At 36.6% G+C, this 17,409-nt stretch overlaps 1 protein-coding gene across 3 annotated transcripts in view; it reads right to left on the bottom strand.

The window, feature by feature from the left end:
* Positions 1-503: 503 nt before the first annotated feature.
* The window catches only part of LOC150077869 (transmembrane and coiled-coil domains protein 2-like), a 127,490-nt gene continuing 110,584 nt past the window's right edge, over positions 504-17,409 (bottom strand). For all 3 annotated transcript variants that reach the window (XM_090385418.1, XM_090385420.1, XM_090385419.1), the window contains exon 13: positions 504-1,198. In XM_090385418.1, coding sequence (XP_090241544.1) covers positions 1,084-1,198 — 115 coding nt within the window. In that variant the 3' untranslated portion in view covers positions 504-1,083. The remainder of the gene's footprint in view (positions 1,199-17,409) is intronic.

Here is a 17,409-nt window from a genome sequence, read left to right on the forward strand (position 1 = left end):
AATACTAACTTCAATCAAAACACCAAGCAGTCTCAAAATGCAAAACTTTTATTCATTTAAAACATTAACATTTTGGTATATCTCAAATAATCTTTCCTACATAACCTCTCCTGCAAAGATATCTGTCAAGTTAATATTTTAATACAAAGAAGTGAATGAAATTCTTTCATTTTATCACAGTAAATCCACCATAATTAAGTATACATCATTAAAAATGATACTATGAAATAAACATTTCATACAAAGAAAAAATTAAACAATAAAAATATAAAAAATATGGGCATTGTACAAATAGTTCTACCCAAGAGTATTCACAGTTTTCTTTTAAAAAAGAGGGAAGTAAAAATCAAGACCCATTTTGGTAAATTTTTATTTAATTACACTTTTTAACTTTTCTTTAAATAACGTCTATTCGTTCTTATATATATATATAATATACCATCAGTATGAGCATAATAAATATTGACAGTGTTAGCAGCAAGTAGAATATAACTTTTTAATACAAGATACATTTTAATAAATTTATAATTTTTTAAAATAAAAAGTGATTTAATTTGGTAGATCTATCTAATCCATTCAAATTATACATGTGCAAATATATGCAACTGTATAACTTGAAGATCTTGAATTGGAAACTAATACACAGAAGTGAAAATTGAAAACCAGACTTTGGCACAGAATATGAAAAACATTGGTAACATACTGAATATGTTCATATATATTCTGCTGTTAACAGTTGCAGAGATTGTGTTGGTGCCTATAATAAGTTCTCTTAAAATAATGAATCCCTTCTATTAAGAATTTATGAACTAATAGTTTATTATATAATCATAAATAAGTAAATATTACTAGTACAGTAATTATTACTAGTACTATATATTAAGAATCTTTGGTAAAGCACTATAAACCAGCATAACCCTTCTAAAATCACAAGAAGGGAGTGCTGAAATAGTTCATGTAAATGCAGGAATGCCAAGTTGTCATTTAGGATCAGTTATACCATTCTAAATTGCTGGACCCTGCTTTTTTATATATCACTGTGATATGTCTATTTTTGGAAGCAAGAATATCGGAACTTTATTCTTATATATACACATATTTAGCCACTAGTTTATGTACCCATTCTGTTATATCGTTCCACTGTTGACACATCAGTACCACAGACATGATTATAAAGGTAGTCATCAGAATACGCACCCTGAAAAATAAATATATTGTTTTTATGCTATTGAATATTCACCTTTGAAGAAGTTTGGAAATTAGTTTTGTTAGACATTGAAAACAAAATAGCAATAAAAATTATATAGCATTTTAACTATAAATGTTAGCAAGGAATGGTCTCTCTCTGTACAGAGTGTAAAGTGTGTTAGTTATCTGATGGCACCAGGGGTTCTCCACGTTGTAGTCTTTGTACATGTGACACAGAACTCTGTGAAGACCAGAGGTTTAAAGGTGTACGGGGAATGGAATGTTGTGTATGTTCTGTTGTGTTGTTTCACTGACCATTTAGTCGTTCGGCCCCTATTGGGATTCACCGTTGCCCACACTTTGCCATGAGGGGCACACAGTAGATTATTTAAGTACTCTGGCAGGTCCCGCCACTTAATTTCCAAGGATTTCAGTGGCTTGCAAGGCCTATATTTAAAAAAAAAAACAGTGAGCGAACACCAGAATTTTAAGGTCGAAAGAGATTTATGAGAAAGCGATTGAATTTAGATATAGATTAGAATTTGGTGGCATTGTTAGGGGCATATTCGGTTAGTTTAGTTAGGGTGGGGGCAGACTGAAGACTTGGGGGGAAGAGTTAGAAGGATGGGGATGATAGAGTAGGCATCCCCAAAGAGGTCAGTGCGGACGAGCCTCACCAGGAAAAGTATGGGGGAGGTAGGGAGGGGGAGACAGAGACCCATCTTCCTTCCTGCCTGGGGTTTTAAAGGGAACAGGGTTTGAGTATCCAGTTCAGATCGCCAAATGGTGTGTTAGCTGCAGTATGTCTCCGTCAGTGATCGATGCCAGGTCCATGTAACTGTCGAATCCAGTAGGAAGGTCAAACTGCCCATCTTGCTCCAGGGGTGGGATATATACCGGCAGTGGGGAACCCACCAGGCAAAGTGGGGAGTAATTTTAAAGGGAACAGGGTTTGAGTATCCAGTTCAGATCGTCAAATGGTGTGTTAGCTGCAGTATGTCTCCGTCAGTGATCGATGCCAGGTCCATGTAACTGTCGAATCCAGTAGGAAGGTCAAACTGCCCATCTTGCTCCAGTGGTGGGATATATACCGGCAGTGGGGATCCCACCAGGCAAAGTGGGGAGTAATCCCCCCCCCATTCAGTGCAGGAGTGGGAGAGACATTTATTTCATTCATAATCTGCATTCTCACTCTATTGCATTCTATTTTTACACTTTTTTTTTTTTTGTTTTATATTTTATATATATATTTTTTTTGTTAGCTTATATCTCTCTATATAATATATAATAGTAGATATTCAAAACTGTTTTAATGAAAAAGGTATTAACAGACATCTCGTTGTAATACAGTTGGTCCTCGTATAGCACGTGTTTGCATTACACGAATTCGATCATACACGATTTATAAATAGGGAAATGTTATCTTATATAACACGAACCGAATTCGCTTATACACGATTCGCCTTTGTGTTTACAAGAAATGGCAGTCGAACGCGGAATCACCCCAACTGAACGCAACACGATAGCAATGAAGAAGAGTCTGAAAATGTATTTATGTGTTTTATATCAGTGAAGGGGAAACACATTTCACCATAATAACGTAAAAACCAACACAATTCCAGCTATCGGTATAATCGCAAATGCAATTAGATGGAGTTTACTACCAATTTATAATAGATTCCACTAGCAGAAACGCAACTGGAAATTGTTTTTATTGTTTTATGGTAGTAACCTCCAGAAATGTGCTTTAGTAAAATGTGAGGTGTTAATTAATAGTGTATCTCGGCCTTTACGGTGTTATTTATTCAGTTGCTACACGCGCGCAGCTTTGTTTATGTGTATCAAGCGTGCCACCTCGTTTTGTAATTGTGCTTTATTCCCTAAAAATTAGTAAAATACTTAAAAGGTGTGAAAAGGAAGCGTCCTGGCTAAGACACTGCAGATTCAGAGAGAGAAAAAAAAAAGCAATATCGATAAACAGAGGCGGACTGAGTCAAAAATTCTTACCTGGGAAAATTTATAGTGGCCTCATACTACGGTTTATGGCCAAAATCACACCGGCCTCCGGCCCACCGTGGTTTCGCCCGTAAGGCTTATGGCCAGTCCTCTTCTGTCGATAGAGAAAAAATACGAAATTGTGAAACGCTTTGAGCGAAATTAAAGACCATGTGATATTGCACGTGCTACAGACCTAAATGAGGCAACGCCGAGAATTACAAAGAATGCAGCGAAAATAAAAACAACTTTCATAGCGGGAACAACTCAAAGTGTAATTAATATCCATTAGATTAAGACACAAGAATTGGAAGAGATGGAACGGCTGTCATCTGTTTGGATAGAAAATCAAACAAAAAGCAAGTTTGCTTACGATAGAAGCAAAAGCATTAGCAATATTTTATCACGACTATTTTATTTAATATAATAAATTTTTTACGAATAAAATACGTATTTTATTCGTAAAAAATACTTTTTTAGTATTAAAAATACTTTATTATAATATAATATTATTTTTATTATGTATTTTAATCGTTATAAAATACGTAAGTATTTTATAACGATTAAAATTACCCGATTGTTTATTGTGTTTGGTAATGTTTTGGTTCCAAATGTGTGTTCAATCTTGGGTGGTCGGCACCTAACCCTACTTTTCCCATAGGGCTTGTTGTTTATATTGCACGATTTTGCATTGCACGAGGGTTTCTAGGAACGCAACTATCGTGCTATACGAGGACAGACTGTACTCTGAACCACAAGGCAAACTTTTTTTCAGGATAGAAAAGGTTTGGCTTTTAATTAAGATACAAAGTATCGAAAGAGTTTTCAGGTAAAATCTCTTGATATGGCAATACAAATGTAATCATAAAGCAGGAAATAACTATTAGATCAAATGCTCTTCTCTTTCTCTCCTACTTTACAGTGGCATAGCAAGGATGGAGCAGTAGTGGACATTTGTCATTGGGCCCTTCTATGGGTTAAAGTTAATTCTTGTCTGCCTAACACATTGGTGGGACAAGACTGCCTTAGTTATCTAGCTCTACTAAGTATAGAAAAAAAAAAAATCCTGGAGAATATTTGATTTTAGAGACATTATTGACCAATTTGCACATTAAAAGGTGGAAAATTTATCTTTAGATTTTTTTTTTATTTATACAATTTATGCTTATTATTACAATATTTCTTTAATTAGATCATAGATATAGCTTAGCTTAATTTTTCAACACACCTCATAGTAATCTGCTTAGTTGGTTGAAAGTTTTACCACGTACATAGTAGTTATGAGATTCTAATAACTTACAGGGATTATAAATTTAAGTTATGGGCTTTAAAAATTTTACAAAGAAAGGAAAGTGCACCTTCCATTCTATAGTTGTCTAATTAAAATAAATTAAATGAAGTGAGATAAAAGCTAATAGCCACGCATGAGCGACTTTCGAAATCGTCTTCAGTTAGCTATAGTGGGGAGGGAAGAGTGTGCGAGTGTGTTATATACAGGTTGAGTTCACGAAATGCATTTCAGTGCACATGGAAACTTAATACGTGCTAAATTCCAAATAGGGGAGAAGTTGGCGGGAATCTTATTGTTTAATATGTCAAGTAATGTATGGCGCTTAAACCACTCAATGACGAGGACTTCGTTTTGAAGGATTTTATAACTGGAATTTAGTTTAACTATTGTGATCACTGAATCAATGAGTGGGTTATGATTATAAGATTGAACTGTCTTGTTAGTTCTGTACTTGCTAAATTAGATTTGATGCTATTAAAGTGGTAGTATGCACGCGTGTTAGAAATTTTTGATGTCCCAAATTTTGCTGTTGTATTGCCTATGTAACATGCTTGACAATCTGATTGGCATCTAATCAAATATATAATGTTATTATGATCTTGTGTCCCATACTCGTATGTTGTCTTGTATGAATTGAATTTAGAACAATTTGTTATAGGATGTAAATATTAATTTGATATCTGTATTCTTAAAAATCTGTTGAAGTCGTCTAGCATATTGTTGATGGTATGGGAGGGCGATAAGGGGGTTTGTGTATCTTATTCTTATTCACGTGGTTATTAATTTTGCTTGGGTTATTAGTATTATTATGGACTTTGGTGATTGTTTCTTTTATTAGTTGCAATGAGTATTTCCTGTCGATGAATTTTTTGGTGAGGTATTGCAATTCTACGGATAGGTTTGTTTGTGTGTGTGACTATATTTGATAGCGTTGTATATCTGATTGTATAGAACTGCTTTTTTGATGTATAGAGGATGGTGTGAGTGGTAATGTAAGAATTTACCTGTATGTGTGTTCTTTCTGTATATTTTGGTGCCTAAAGATGTACCTATTTTGTATATAGTGAGATTCAGAAAATTAATTTTATTATCGGTTTCAACTTCGAGGGTAAATTTGAGTCTCTCATGTGTTGTATTAAACGTGTTCAGTAAAGTATTGATAGTGGTTTCGTTGCCCATTAAGAGGACGTCTTCCGCGTATCTCATATAGAGTTTAATCCCTGGGGGAAAGGGTTGGAGTATTTTTTCTTGTGGGAGAATATTAAAAATGCGTGGGAGAATATTACTGCGTATACCTATTTGCTGGAGGGTGTGTAAATTAATTTGTTTATGTTAAACGTGTTGCAAACTCTGTATGTCGTTGAATCTGACAGGATGTGTAACATTTTCTTTATATATATTTTTGTCCATGATTGCGATGGTGTCGCCTTTGTCTGCCTTCTGTATTATAATGTTCGGAATTTTCATGAAGTCTCATATGTGGGTTAATTGTTGTTGTTGGTGAATATTAGGTTTACTAGTTAATTGGGAGTTAAAAACAGCATTTTTTTCATGTATGATACGCTATTTATCTAGGTGGTTATCTAGTTTGTATTTCAATCATGGCATCTTTGTTTGTGTAGAGATGTTAACAATTGAGTTGTTGGGGATTTTTTTGTGTCTTCTGGTGAGTGTATCCCATTTCTTGGTGTGCTTTAAGTAATCTGACTTAAAGTTGCCTGAATTCATGTGTTGTTCTGGTGTACGTAATTGTACTACGACTAACCCCCACGACTTGGTACAATTACTTAAAGAACTATTAATTAAAGACGACACTTTGACAAAACGTACTGACAAACATTAATGACATTTTAGAACTCACGTCACTGTTACTTGACGCCAAACAATTTAAATTTCAAAATAACATCTACAAACAAATTTTCGGCCTTCCGATGGGCCTCAGTATCTCTGCCCCTTTATCCGAAATCTACCCCGCTTCTATTGAAGAAAAATACTCCAACCCTTTCTCCCCCAGGGATTAAACTATATATGAGATACGCGGACGACGTCCTCTTAATGGGCAACAAAACCACTATCGATACTTTACTGAACGCATTTAATACAACACATGAGAGACTCAAATTTACCCTCGAAGTAGAAACCGATAATAAAATTAATTTTCTAAACCTCACTATATACAAAATAGATACATCTTTAGGCACCAAAATATACAGAAAGAACACACATACAGGTAAATCCTTACATTACCACTCACACCATCCTCTATACATCAAAAAAGCAGTTCTATACAATCAGATATACAACGCTATCAAATATAGTCACACACAAACAGACCTATCCGTAGAATTGCAATACCTCACCAAAAAATTCATCAACTGGAAATACCCATTACAACTAATAAAAGAAACAATCACCAAAGTCCATAATAATACTAATAACCCAAGCAAAATTAATAACCACGTGAATAAGAATAAGATACACAAACCCCTTATCACCCTCCCACACCATCAAACAATATGCTAGACGACTTCAACAGATTTTTAAGAATACAGATATCAAATTAATATTTACATCTTATAACAAATTAAGTTCTAAATTCAATTCATATAAGACAACATATGAGTATGGGACACAAGATCATAATAACATTACACAGGGTGTCCCAAAAATATTGGTACAAACGTTTAGGGGAGGTAGGTAACATCTAACGGAATGTGAATTGCATAGGAACCCATAACCGGAAATGTTATGGGAAAGTAGCAGCAGAGGCACAAGAAGCAGAAATGACACAAGACAGTAATTAGTGGCAAACATTTATTTGACATAATATTAACAATGGAGTATGAGATGTATGCATTTCACGATGTTACAACAGATGCTTGAAGGTTCCACCATGAGACACGATGCATGCATGACACCGACACAGCATGGATTGGCGGACACGGTTGAACACACCTAGAATTTCTTTGACAGTAGCAGCAGCGCAGACGAGTCTTGCCACGAGATCCATTTCCATCTCCACAGGCGATTCATGCACGATAGATTTGAGGGCCCCCACAGAAAGAAATCAAGGCTCAATAAATCAGGTGAGTGTGGGGGCCAGGCAACGTCATGGCCAATCAATCGACACCCAAAACGCCTGTTCAAATGGTCACGAACACACCTTCTATAATGGGCAGGCGCCCCATCATGTTGAAACCAAATGTTGATTCTCACATTTGCTGGAACATTGTCAAGTAACCCTGGTAGAACTTGTTCAAGAAAGATCCGATATTTAGCGGAGTTCATGCGGGATGGTAACAGGTATGGGCCGACTAAGCAGTCACCGACCATACCTGCCCACACATTTATTGCGAAACGATGTTGTGCCGCATGGGGACGCACACCGTGCAGCCCTCTGCTAACCCATACACTAGGTGCATGTCTGCCAGCTCAGTTCATATATCGATGCATGCTCTTCGTGCGGTGACTACTGCTTGAATGAGTAAACCAGAAATTTTCCCTCTCGCGAACTAATGAACAGCGCCGTGTACCGACTTACTGTGACGTTTCCCGTTATGGGTTCCTATGCGATTTACATTCCTTTAGATGTTACCTACCTCCCCTAAACGTTTGTACCAATATTTTTGAGACACCCTGTATATTTGATTTGGTGCCAATCAGATTGTCAAGCATGTTACATAGGCAGTACAACAGCAAAATTTGGGACATCAAAAATTTCTAACATGCATGCATACTACCACTTTAATAGCTTCAAATATAATTTAGCAAGTACAGAACGCGAGGTGATCTGATAGAGGTGTATAAGGCTTTGAATGGTTTGAGCATGCTCAATGCCAATGGGATTCTTCATCTTTCTCAGAATAATCACCTCAGAGGGCATAAATTCAAATTGAGGAAGGACGGATGTCGGATAGATGTGCGGAAATTTGCCTTTGGCCAGCGGGTGGTTGGTTGGTGGAACCGACTTCCATCACTTGTTGTTGAAGTTGATAGCCTAAACAAATTTAAAGCTCAACTGGACAGGTATTTCGAACGAATGGAGGGGTGAAATGGGAGAGGGTTTTTTTTTTTTTTTTTTTTGGCTGATGCTGAATAAGCTTGCTTTCTTGCATCATATGCCTCTACTAATGCTAATGCTAATGCTAACACAACAAGTTCAATCTTATAATCATAACCCACTCATTGATTCAGCGATCACAATAGTTAAACTAAATTCCAGTTATAAAATCCTTCAAAACGAAGCCCTCGTCATTGAGTGGTTTAAGCGCCACACATCACTTAACATATTAAACAAAAAGATTCCCGCGAACTTCTCCCCTATTTGGAATTTAGCACGTATTAAGTTTCCATGTGCACTGAAATGTATTTCGGGAACTCAACCTGTATATAACACATTCACGCACTCTTCCCTCCCCACTATAGCTAACTGAAGATGATTTCGAAAGTCGCTCATGTGCAGCTATTAGCTTTTATCTCACTTCATTTAATTTATTTTAATTAGACAACCATAGAATTGAAGGTGCACTTTCCTTTCTTAGAAAAATTTTTAAAGCCTTATAACTTAGTTTTTAAATTTATAATCTCTGTAAGTTATTAGAATCTCATAACCACTATGTACGTGGTAAAACTTTCAACCAACTAAGCGGATTACTATGAGGCGAGTGCTGAAAAATTAAGCTAAGCCAGATCTACGATTTAGTCATTATATCACAGCACATAAGGACTCCTTAAAATATCAGCAGTCAATATTTCTTTAATAAGGTGAATGCAATGATTTTTTTTTCTCTCTTGTTGTGTGACATTGTTTTACATTTGTAACATTTTATTTTGTGAATAAAACAGTAATAATTATTATTTTATTTTTGTATTTGAATAATTTACATAAAGGGGAGCACAAATATATTGTATTGATCCCAGGTGCCATATAACCTAGCAATATCTGTTACTTTTGTGTTCTACGTTACTACAGTTGAATTTCCCAAATCCATCAGTCTGTTCTCTGGCCACACATTTTCCAACTATATTTAATAAAATGGGTGATTCTGTCAAACCACACAAGAATTGACAAATTAAATTCTCAGACTGGCCATTCACCAAAGAAGCTTGCCAGAGCAAGTGGAAATTTTGCCTCAGGGCTATAAGTATTTGTAGTGCCCCAAAGACATTGAGAAATCTGTTAGGTCATGAATTGTCTAATTAATATTTGTGAACAAGATTAGCAACTCACTGATAAGATGTGGATTACTCAGTTCACGAGTTTCACAATTTTTACATGAAGCATTAGGCTGGTAATGATTCTCTAAACATGCTTACTGTTTGTTGGATGTTTTTAGAATTTTTAGATTGTCATTTATTAACAACATTGACAGAGCAACATCTTTCATCCATTTTTATATGCCCATAGGTGGACTGAAAGAAAATTAAGTAGGGTTGTAGCTTTTCAAAATTTTTACACAGAGGTCCTTATAAAGGTAGTATTGTCAGAGATGCTCAATACTGGGACTTTGGTGAAGCTATTGTGTGAAACAATTTGTATTTTTACTGCATATATACCACACTTTTCCATGTACTATACATAACTCCCCACCCCCCTCAAAATATCAGCTTATACAGTACCATAGACAAATAAGTTGCAGTATGGAAATGCAATACTTTTCAAACTTTTTTTTTGAACCAGAATATGATTATCTGAAATCTAGAAAATTCCAAAATCCAGCAAGGATCAGGTCTTAAGGTTGTGGAATTTGGGAGGTTTTCGACCATATAAGATAAATTTTTCATTTACACTAAAAACCAAATACACACAATATGGTACTTGCAATGTTTCAAGCTAGATATTCTATGGCTCTTTTTCGAGTAAAAAAAAAAATCAATAAAACTAGGTCAAAAATAAAAGAAATGGGTAAAGTAACAAAGAATGAACTAAATTAAGTTGGTAGAGACATGAACATGTGACATGGAGTTTTTTTGGAGTTCCAAGAGGAGTAGAAACTGCACTATTTACAAATACACCTAAGTGTTTACAGAAATTCAAGGCTGTTTGGTGTGTAGAGATCAAAAGTAACTTGTGCTGACAGTAAAGAACTTAGTGGTATGATGCAATGTCATTTAATTCTGCCTGATTGTTTATTGTTAGAATGGGACATATTTTTGTTAAAACTTATTTGTAATATATTTGTTGCATCTGTAGCCAAGAAAATACTGAAAAGTTTTTTGGATGTTGCTTGAGTGGGAGTGTGTAGGTAATATAAATATATTAAAATAGAGGAATGAAACACTTTTATTCTATATGAGCTCTAAATATCTGTTTATTTCAGTTGGAAATTATGTACAGATGTATATGTAATAATAGTAGTAGAACGAAGAACAATCACTTCATTAGGACGAGGAGGACGAGAGTTGCCGGTGCGGACGTGCCTTTCTACCGCTCTTGGAACAGAGAAGTTTTTTCTGATTTATTTTCTGCTTTATTAGTTTAAATTGACATATTAACTTATTTTATAGAGTAACTTTATATTACTATTTACGGTACTTAAGTTTAAAGTAACTTAGATAGAGATTTTGTAGGTATTACTTAGTATCGGAAAGGGTATCAAAAAGGGTTTACCGTTCGTAAATAGCCACCATTGTTTACGGGAAAATTAATCAGTAAAATCTATTAATCTTGTCGAACTTCATTGGCAATTAAATTGTACTTTTAACTATACATATAACCACTTAGGTCACGTAACATAAATAATTAGTAAAAATAAATAATTAATACATAACTTGATACAGAAGTTATATAAAGGGATTTCGTAGATAACACTCGTTACTGAAACAAAAATTTTCGTAGATAACACTCGTTACTGAAACATAAATATTTCGTAGATAGCACTCGTTACTGAAACATAAATATAGCGTTATAACTGTGTTGGGATACAAGTTTAGGATTTAATTTTGTACTGAAATTGAAATTTTATTGAAAGTAAATCGAAATCATGACTCAAACCAGAGCAGCAAAGCAAAAGGCTCAAGCTAATGGGAATGCTGTGACTCAGGGGAGAACTGAGGGGAGCAGTTGCCCTCTGAATCACAGCCTTTTAAGATGCACTATTTGCTCGATGTTTGCGGAGCAGTCAGGTATGGGACATGATACTGCCATGGGGGATGTCTTTGTATGTGCGCGATGCAAGGAGTGTAAGGAAATCAGGCGACAACTCAGCGTTGTTATGAGCCTATATGAGAGCTTGAAGGACAGGGTGGATGCCCTTGAAGGATTACAAGTGAGGGGCCCATCAAGCTCTCAGCTGCCCACACCAATGCCAGAGCTTGCACTTGGTCATCGCGCAACACAGCGGCAACCCCCAAGGCAGAATGCGCTGGTCCCAAAGGAACTAGTAGTTGTTGGTGACCCTATTGTCAGGGAAACGGGAAACATGCTTTGTAAAAAGGATAGGTGGAACAGGACCAGGGTATGTCTGCTAGGGGCGAAGGTTGATGACGTTGTAGAGCGGATATCATCTTTTAAGGGCACAAAAGGTGATACAGTTGTACACGTTGGCACTAATGATATTAAGAGTAGGAGACCGGCGGAATTACTTAACAAGTACAGGTCACTGATGAAAAAAAGCCGTGAATTAGGGTTGAATTTGAAAGTGTCTGCAATTCTGCCAAGACACGATAGGAGGGAGTATATGATGAGAGCCCTGTTGATCAATTCGGCCCTGGAAAGATTGTGCAGGGCTCAAGGGGTAGAATTTTTTTCAGCCTGGTCTGTACTTGTTAACAGGAGAGACTGCTTCTACAGGGATGGGATACACTTAAATAGAAAGGGTGCAAGAATGTTTGCTGATGCTATCGAGGCAGTGTTAGGTGGGTCGGAAAACTGCTAGATTGGGGGATACAAGGACTAATAGATTAATAGTAGCCACTGGCAGAGGAGAAAGTGATTCTTGCACTCCTTCTATTGGAATGAGCAGGAGCCTGGAAAATAAGATGCAGGATATTTCAGAGACTGCTGGGAATCATGGGGGTACAAGTAAACACATGGGTTGTGTTAGGGTGGCTAAGAGGAAGAGCAGGTGCATGTATACTTGCGTGTACACCAATGCTAGGAGTTTAGTAAATAAATTTGATGAATTTGAGGTATTGCTCAAAACATCAAAGGCAGATATTGTTGGGATTTCAGAGACGTGGTGTCACACAGATGTAAGGAATGCAGAACTGGGAGTACAATGTCTACAGAAAGGATAGACAGGATAGGAAGGGAGGAGGGGTTATGCTATTAGTTAAGAAACACATAAAATCCAAGGAAGTGAAGCCAGTCGACATCGCTGGACGGTGCAGTGTCGAGTCAGTTTGGTGTGACATAAGCATTGGGAGATCAAAATTGAGAGTAGGAGTGTGCTATAGGCCTAATGACTCTGATGAGTATAATAAGAAACTGTACAGAGAAATAGAATGGACCAGTAAATCAGAGAGTCTTATAATGGGGGATTTTAATTTCCCAGATATTGACTGGAATTTGGGGGCTGGTCACTCACACACTAGCAAGGCTTTTGTGGATTTATTGGATGATTGTTTTCTACATCAGCATGTTCGGGAGGCAACTAGAGGGAGTAATACTCTTGATTTGATTATCAGTAGTGATTCTTCATGCATTAAGAATCTGCAGATAAATGAACCACTAGGTGGCAGTGATCACAGTGTTCTGAAGTGGGAGTTACTCAAAGAGGTAACTACCATTAGGGGTAAAGGGAAGGGGTATTGCTTTCGTAAAGGCGACTACGATGGACTGAGACAGTATTTAAATTCTATACAGTGGGATCAACTGATGATGTTACCAACAGCAAATTCAAAATGGGAAGCATTCAAAGAACTGATCTTGGAAGCTACTAGGCTTTACATACCAACTAAGAAATATTGTTCAAGGTTTAGGCCTAAATGGATGTCAGACGAACTAATGAGGCATAGGGCAGAGAAGAAAAGTGCATGTGATACATACAAATTAACACGTGACACAGAAGCCTATGATAGATACAAGTTGATCTGTAACAAAGTTACAAAGGAGGTTAGGCAGGTGAAGGCAGATTACGAGAGATCCTTGGCAAGGGATGCGAAGAAAAACAGCAAAGAGTTCTTTACTTATGTAAACTATAGAAGGAAGGGGATGAATCAGATTGGTCCACTTGATATCGATGGGTCATCTGTTGATGACCCTGCTCAGGTAGCTAACAAACTAAATGAATATTTTGCATCGACATTCACACACGAGGAGTTATTCAGCGAGGGGAATTCCAGAGGTGTATTCAACTCTAGCAGTAAGCTAGAGAATCTTGTAATAACTGAGAGTAAAGTGGAGGAGAAATTGTTGAAGATAAATACAAGAACGGCACCTGGGGTGGATGGGATCTATCCAGTTATATTAAAGGAGGCAGCAAAGGAAGTAAGCAAACCCTTAGCCATAATTATGAGAGCTTCCTTGGACTCAGGGGAGGTATCCATGGACTGGAGATGTGCAAATGTGACCCCAATTCACAAGGGAAGATCAAAGGCTGACACAAGTAATTATAGACCTGTTAGTTTAACTTCTGTTCCCGGAAAATTAATGGAGGCACTGGTTAAAGAAGCACTGCAGGATCATTTAGACAAGACTTCAGTTATAGCTCGGACACAGCATGGTTTTGTTAAGGGGAAGTCTTGCCTGACCAATTTGATTGGATACTATAATGCAGTCACAAAAGAACTGGATGTAGGGAATAACTTTGATATTATATACGTGGATCTTAGGAAAGCTTTTGATACTGTTGCACGGGGAAGAAGACTGGTATACAAATTGGAGCCATGTGGCATTAAGGGCAAGTTGCTGCAATGGGTAAAGGGATGGTTGAGTGGGAGAAGACAGAGAATAGTAATCAATGGACTAATAACATTAGCTCTTCATGGACTAATGTTATTATTGGAGTGCCCCAGGGTTCAGTGTTGGGTCCATTGTTGTTTTCTGTATTCATAAATGATATTGATGATGGTATATCAAGCTTAATGTCCAAGTTTGCAGACGATACAAAGGTTGGCAGGGTTGTCAAGGACACTACTGACACTATGCTGCTGCAACAGGATCTGGAAAGATTGAGCAGATGGGCTGAGAGGTGGCAAATGAAGTTTAACATTGACAAATGTAAAGTACTACATATGGGAAACAGCAACCCCAGAGCAACGTATCAACTCTGTCGTACTACACTGACAGTGGTGGAGAATGAAAGGAACCTGGGAGTGGTTGTGCAGGCAGATATGAATTTCTCTGAGCAGTGCAGACGGGCTGCAAGAGTAGCTCATGGTGTATTGTCAATGATATATAGGAATTTTTCTAGTAGGGATAAGGAGGTGATTATTCCCTTGTATAAGGCAATGGTCAGGCCACACCTAGAGTACTATATACAGGCCTGGAGGCCTCATTTCAAGAAGGATGTAGAGCTGCTGGAACGAGTACAGAGAAGGGCAACAAGATTAGTGAATGGAACAAAGGGGTGCTCTTACGAAGAAAGGCTTAAGTTTTGCGAATTACAGTGTCTGGAGACTAGGCACCAGCGTAGTGATCTGATAGAGGTGTACAAAGCCTTGAATGGTTTGAGAATGCTCAATGCTGATGGGATTCTTCCTCTTGCTCAGAATAATCACCTGAGAGGGCATAAATTCAAATTGAGGAAAGACAGATGTAATATAGATGTGCGGAAATTTGCCTTTAGCCAGCGGGTGGCTGGTAGGTGGAACAGACTTCCATCCCTTGTCGTGGAAGTTGATAGCCTAAATAAGTTTAAGGCTCAGCTGGACAGGTATTTCAAACGAACAGAGGGGTGAAGTGGAAGTGGTTATTTTTTATTTATTTATTTTACTTTTTTTTTTTTTTTGGCTGATGCTGCATAAGCTTGCTTTCTTGCATCAAATGCCTCTACTAATGCTGATTAGTGATTGTTTTCACCATTACATAGATCAGAATGACCAAAGGTTTGACACATAGTCTGCCTGAGTGGCATAGTGCATAGATAATATGTAAATATATTAAAAGAATGGAATGAAGCACTTTTAACCTATGTGAGCTCTAAATGCCTATTTATTCCCAGTTGGAAATTGTACAGATAGAGCTATAACATTTTGTGGATGTTTCTACTACTTCATCAGTGATTGCTGACCATATACAGGTAGTTCTCGACTTTACGAGTTAATTCATTCCTAGCGTGCGCTCGTAAAGCAGGAATTTATTCCCCATAGACATAATGTTATACATAGGGGTTATGTTATCAACAATGAAATTAGTTAGCTAATTAGTTTATGTTTAAACAATGATTGATTTCTCCAAAGAAATGAAAACGTAGGCTGTAAAATCAAGCAAATTATAATAATAGAGAAATTATTTATGACTTACAAATGTTAAAGATTGTTTATTCTTCATCATCGATTAAATGCACACTCTTTGATCACTCATTATTGGCTTGGCACTTGTTAGTATGTTGCACAAGGAGTCGTCTTCTTCAGAAATGCTTCAGGAGGCATTTATTTCCGAGATAATCTTCTCTTTTCTTTATAAATTTCAATAGCATGGATAAGCATTTTTAATAGAATGCACAAATTGCAACTAACATGATTTGCGCGGAGTAATAAGTTTAAGAAGCTTAAAAAAGAGAAATGAAGAGAAGATTCTGAAAATTTATTTATGTTTTTTATACGATTAAAGATTTCAATAAAGGGGAACACGTTTCACCATAATAATGTAAAAAACCACACAATTCCAACTATCATTATTTTTGCAAATGCAATAACATGGAGTTTATAATTGCTTGCAGTAACAGAAAAGCGTAATACACCAGAAAGTGCAAACTGTTTTATGGTCGTGACTTCCAGAAATGTGCTTTAGAAAAATATCACAAAGCCGTTCAAAATTGGTTCTTATAACATATGATAATGATGAAAGTGTAGTGTGTTTAATGGTTTGAATTGTTAACTAATACAATTTACACTATAAAAACAACCTTATAGCGAAAATTTGAACTTTAGAAGTCATGGGAAGTCATGGAATGAATTACCAAAAAACAATGTGTTATTGGGTTCACATTACGATATTTTCACGATACGATGGTAGCCGATTAATATCACAAAGCGGGATACACTGTATTGTATAGCTACGCGCGTGGTTTGAAATTTGGTATTTATGAATGTTTAACATTCATTTTTTGCAATTAATGTTTGTATTTTCGATTTTGTTAATACTTCATAAAAAAACTCGTAAAGCGAGAACTGCCTGTATGCTAAACCTTTGGCCATTCTGACCTATGTAACTGTGAAACAGCAGCAGCAATCACTGATGAGGTGGTAGAAACACACCATGAAATGTATGATTTCCATCTGTATATAATTTCCAACTCAAAATAAACAGATATTTACATCTGATGTAGGTTTAAAGGGTTTCATTTCTTTCTTTTTAAAATATCGAGAGGGTCTTGTTTTGTTAACGACTTCATTTTTAAGTGTGTATGAATACGTTTTTTTTTTAAGCCCCATTCTAGTATTGTTTACCATCTATCCAAAATATTACATAAGGGGTCATACCAGATGTAGAGAGAATTAAAAAGCAAGTAATTTCATAAAGTATCTTAAGCCGTTGATAGAACAAAGTATTTACTTCAATCGATGACTTCTCAATATCTTGAAAGTCAATATGCTAACAAATATATCGTTGTTGTTGTTATTTGATTTTTGGGAGCATTAGCAACTAAGGCCATATTGCTCCAATGATATGTGGTCGTCATTCCCTGACCTTTGCCGCATCCTCCGTATTTGGTGGTCACAGGCTCGAACCCCGGTCTAATTGAGAAGCGTGTGCTACACACTGCTGCTCCTGCCCACCTGACTACAGAGGCGCCTCCACAAATATATCGTATTCTTAACAAAGTAAC

The sequence above is a fragment of the Mastigoproctus giganteus genome, chromosome 11 (assembly GCF_048544385.1).
Source record: "Mastigoproctus giganteus isolate SK-2022 chromosome 11, ASM4854438v1, whole genome shotgun sequence".
NCBI classification, from domain to species: domain Eukaryota; kingdom Metazoa; phylum Arthropoda; class Arachnida; order Uropygi; family Thelyphonidae; genus Mastigoproctus; species Mastigoproctus giganteus.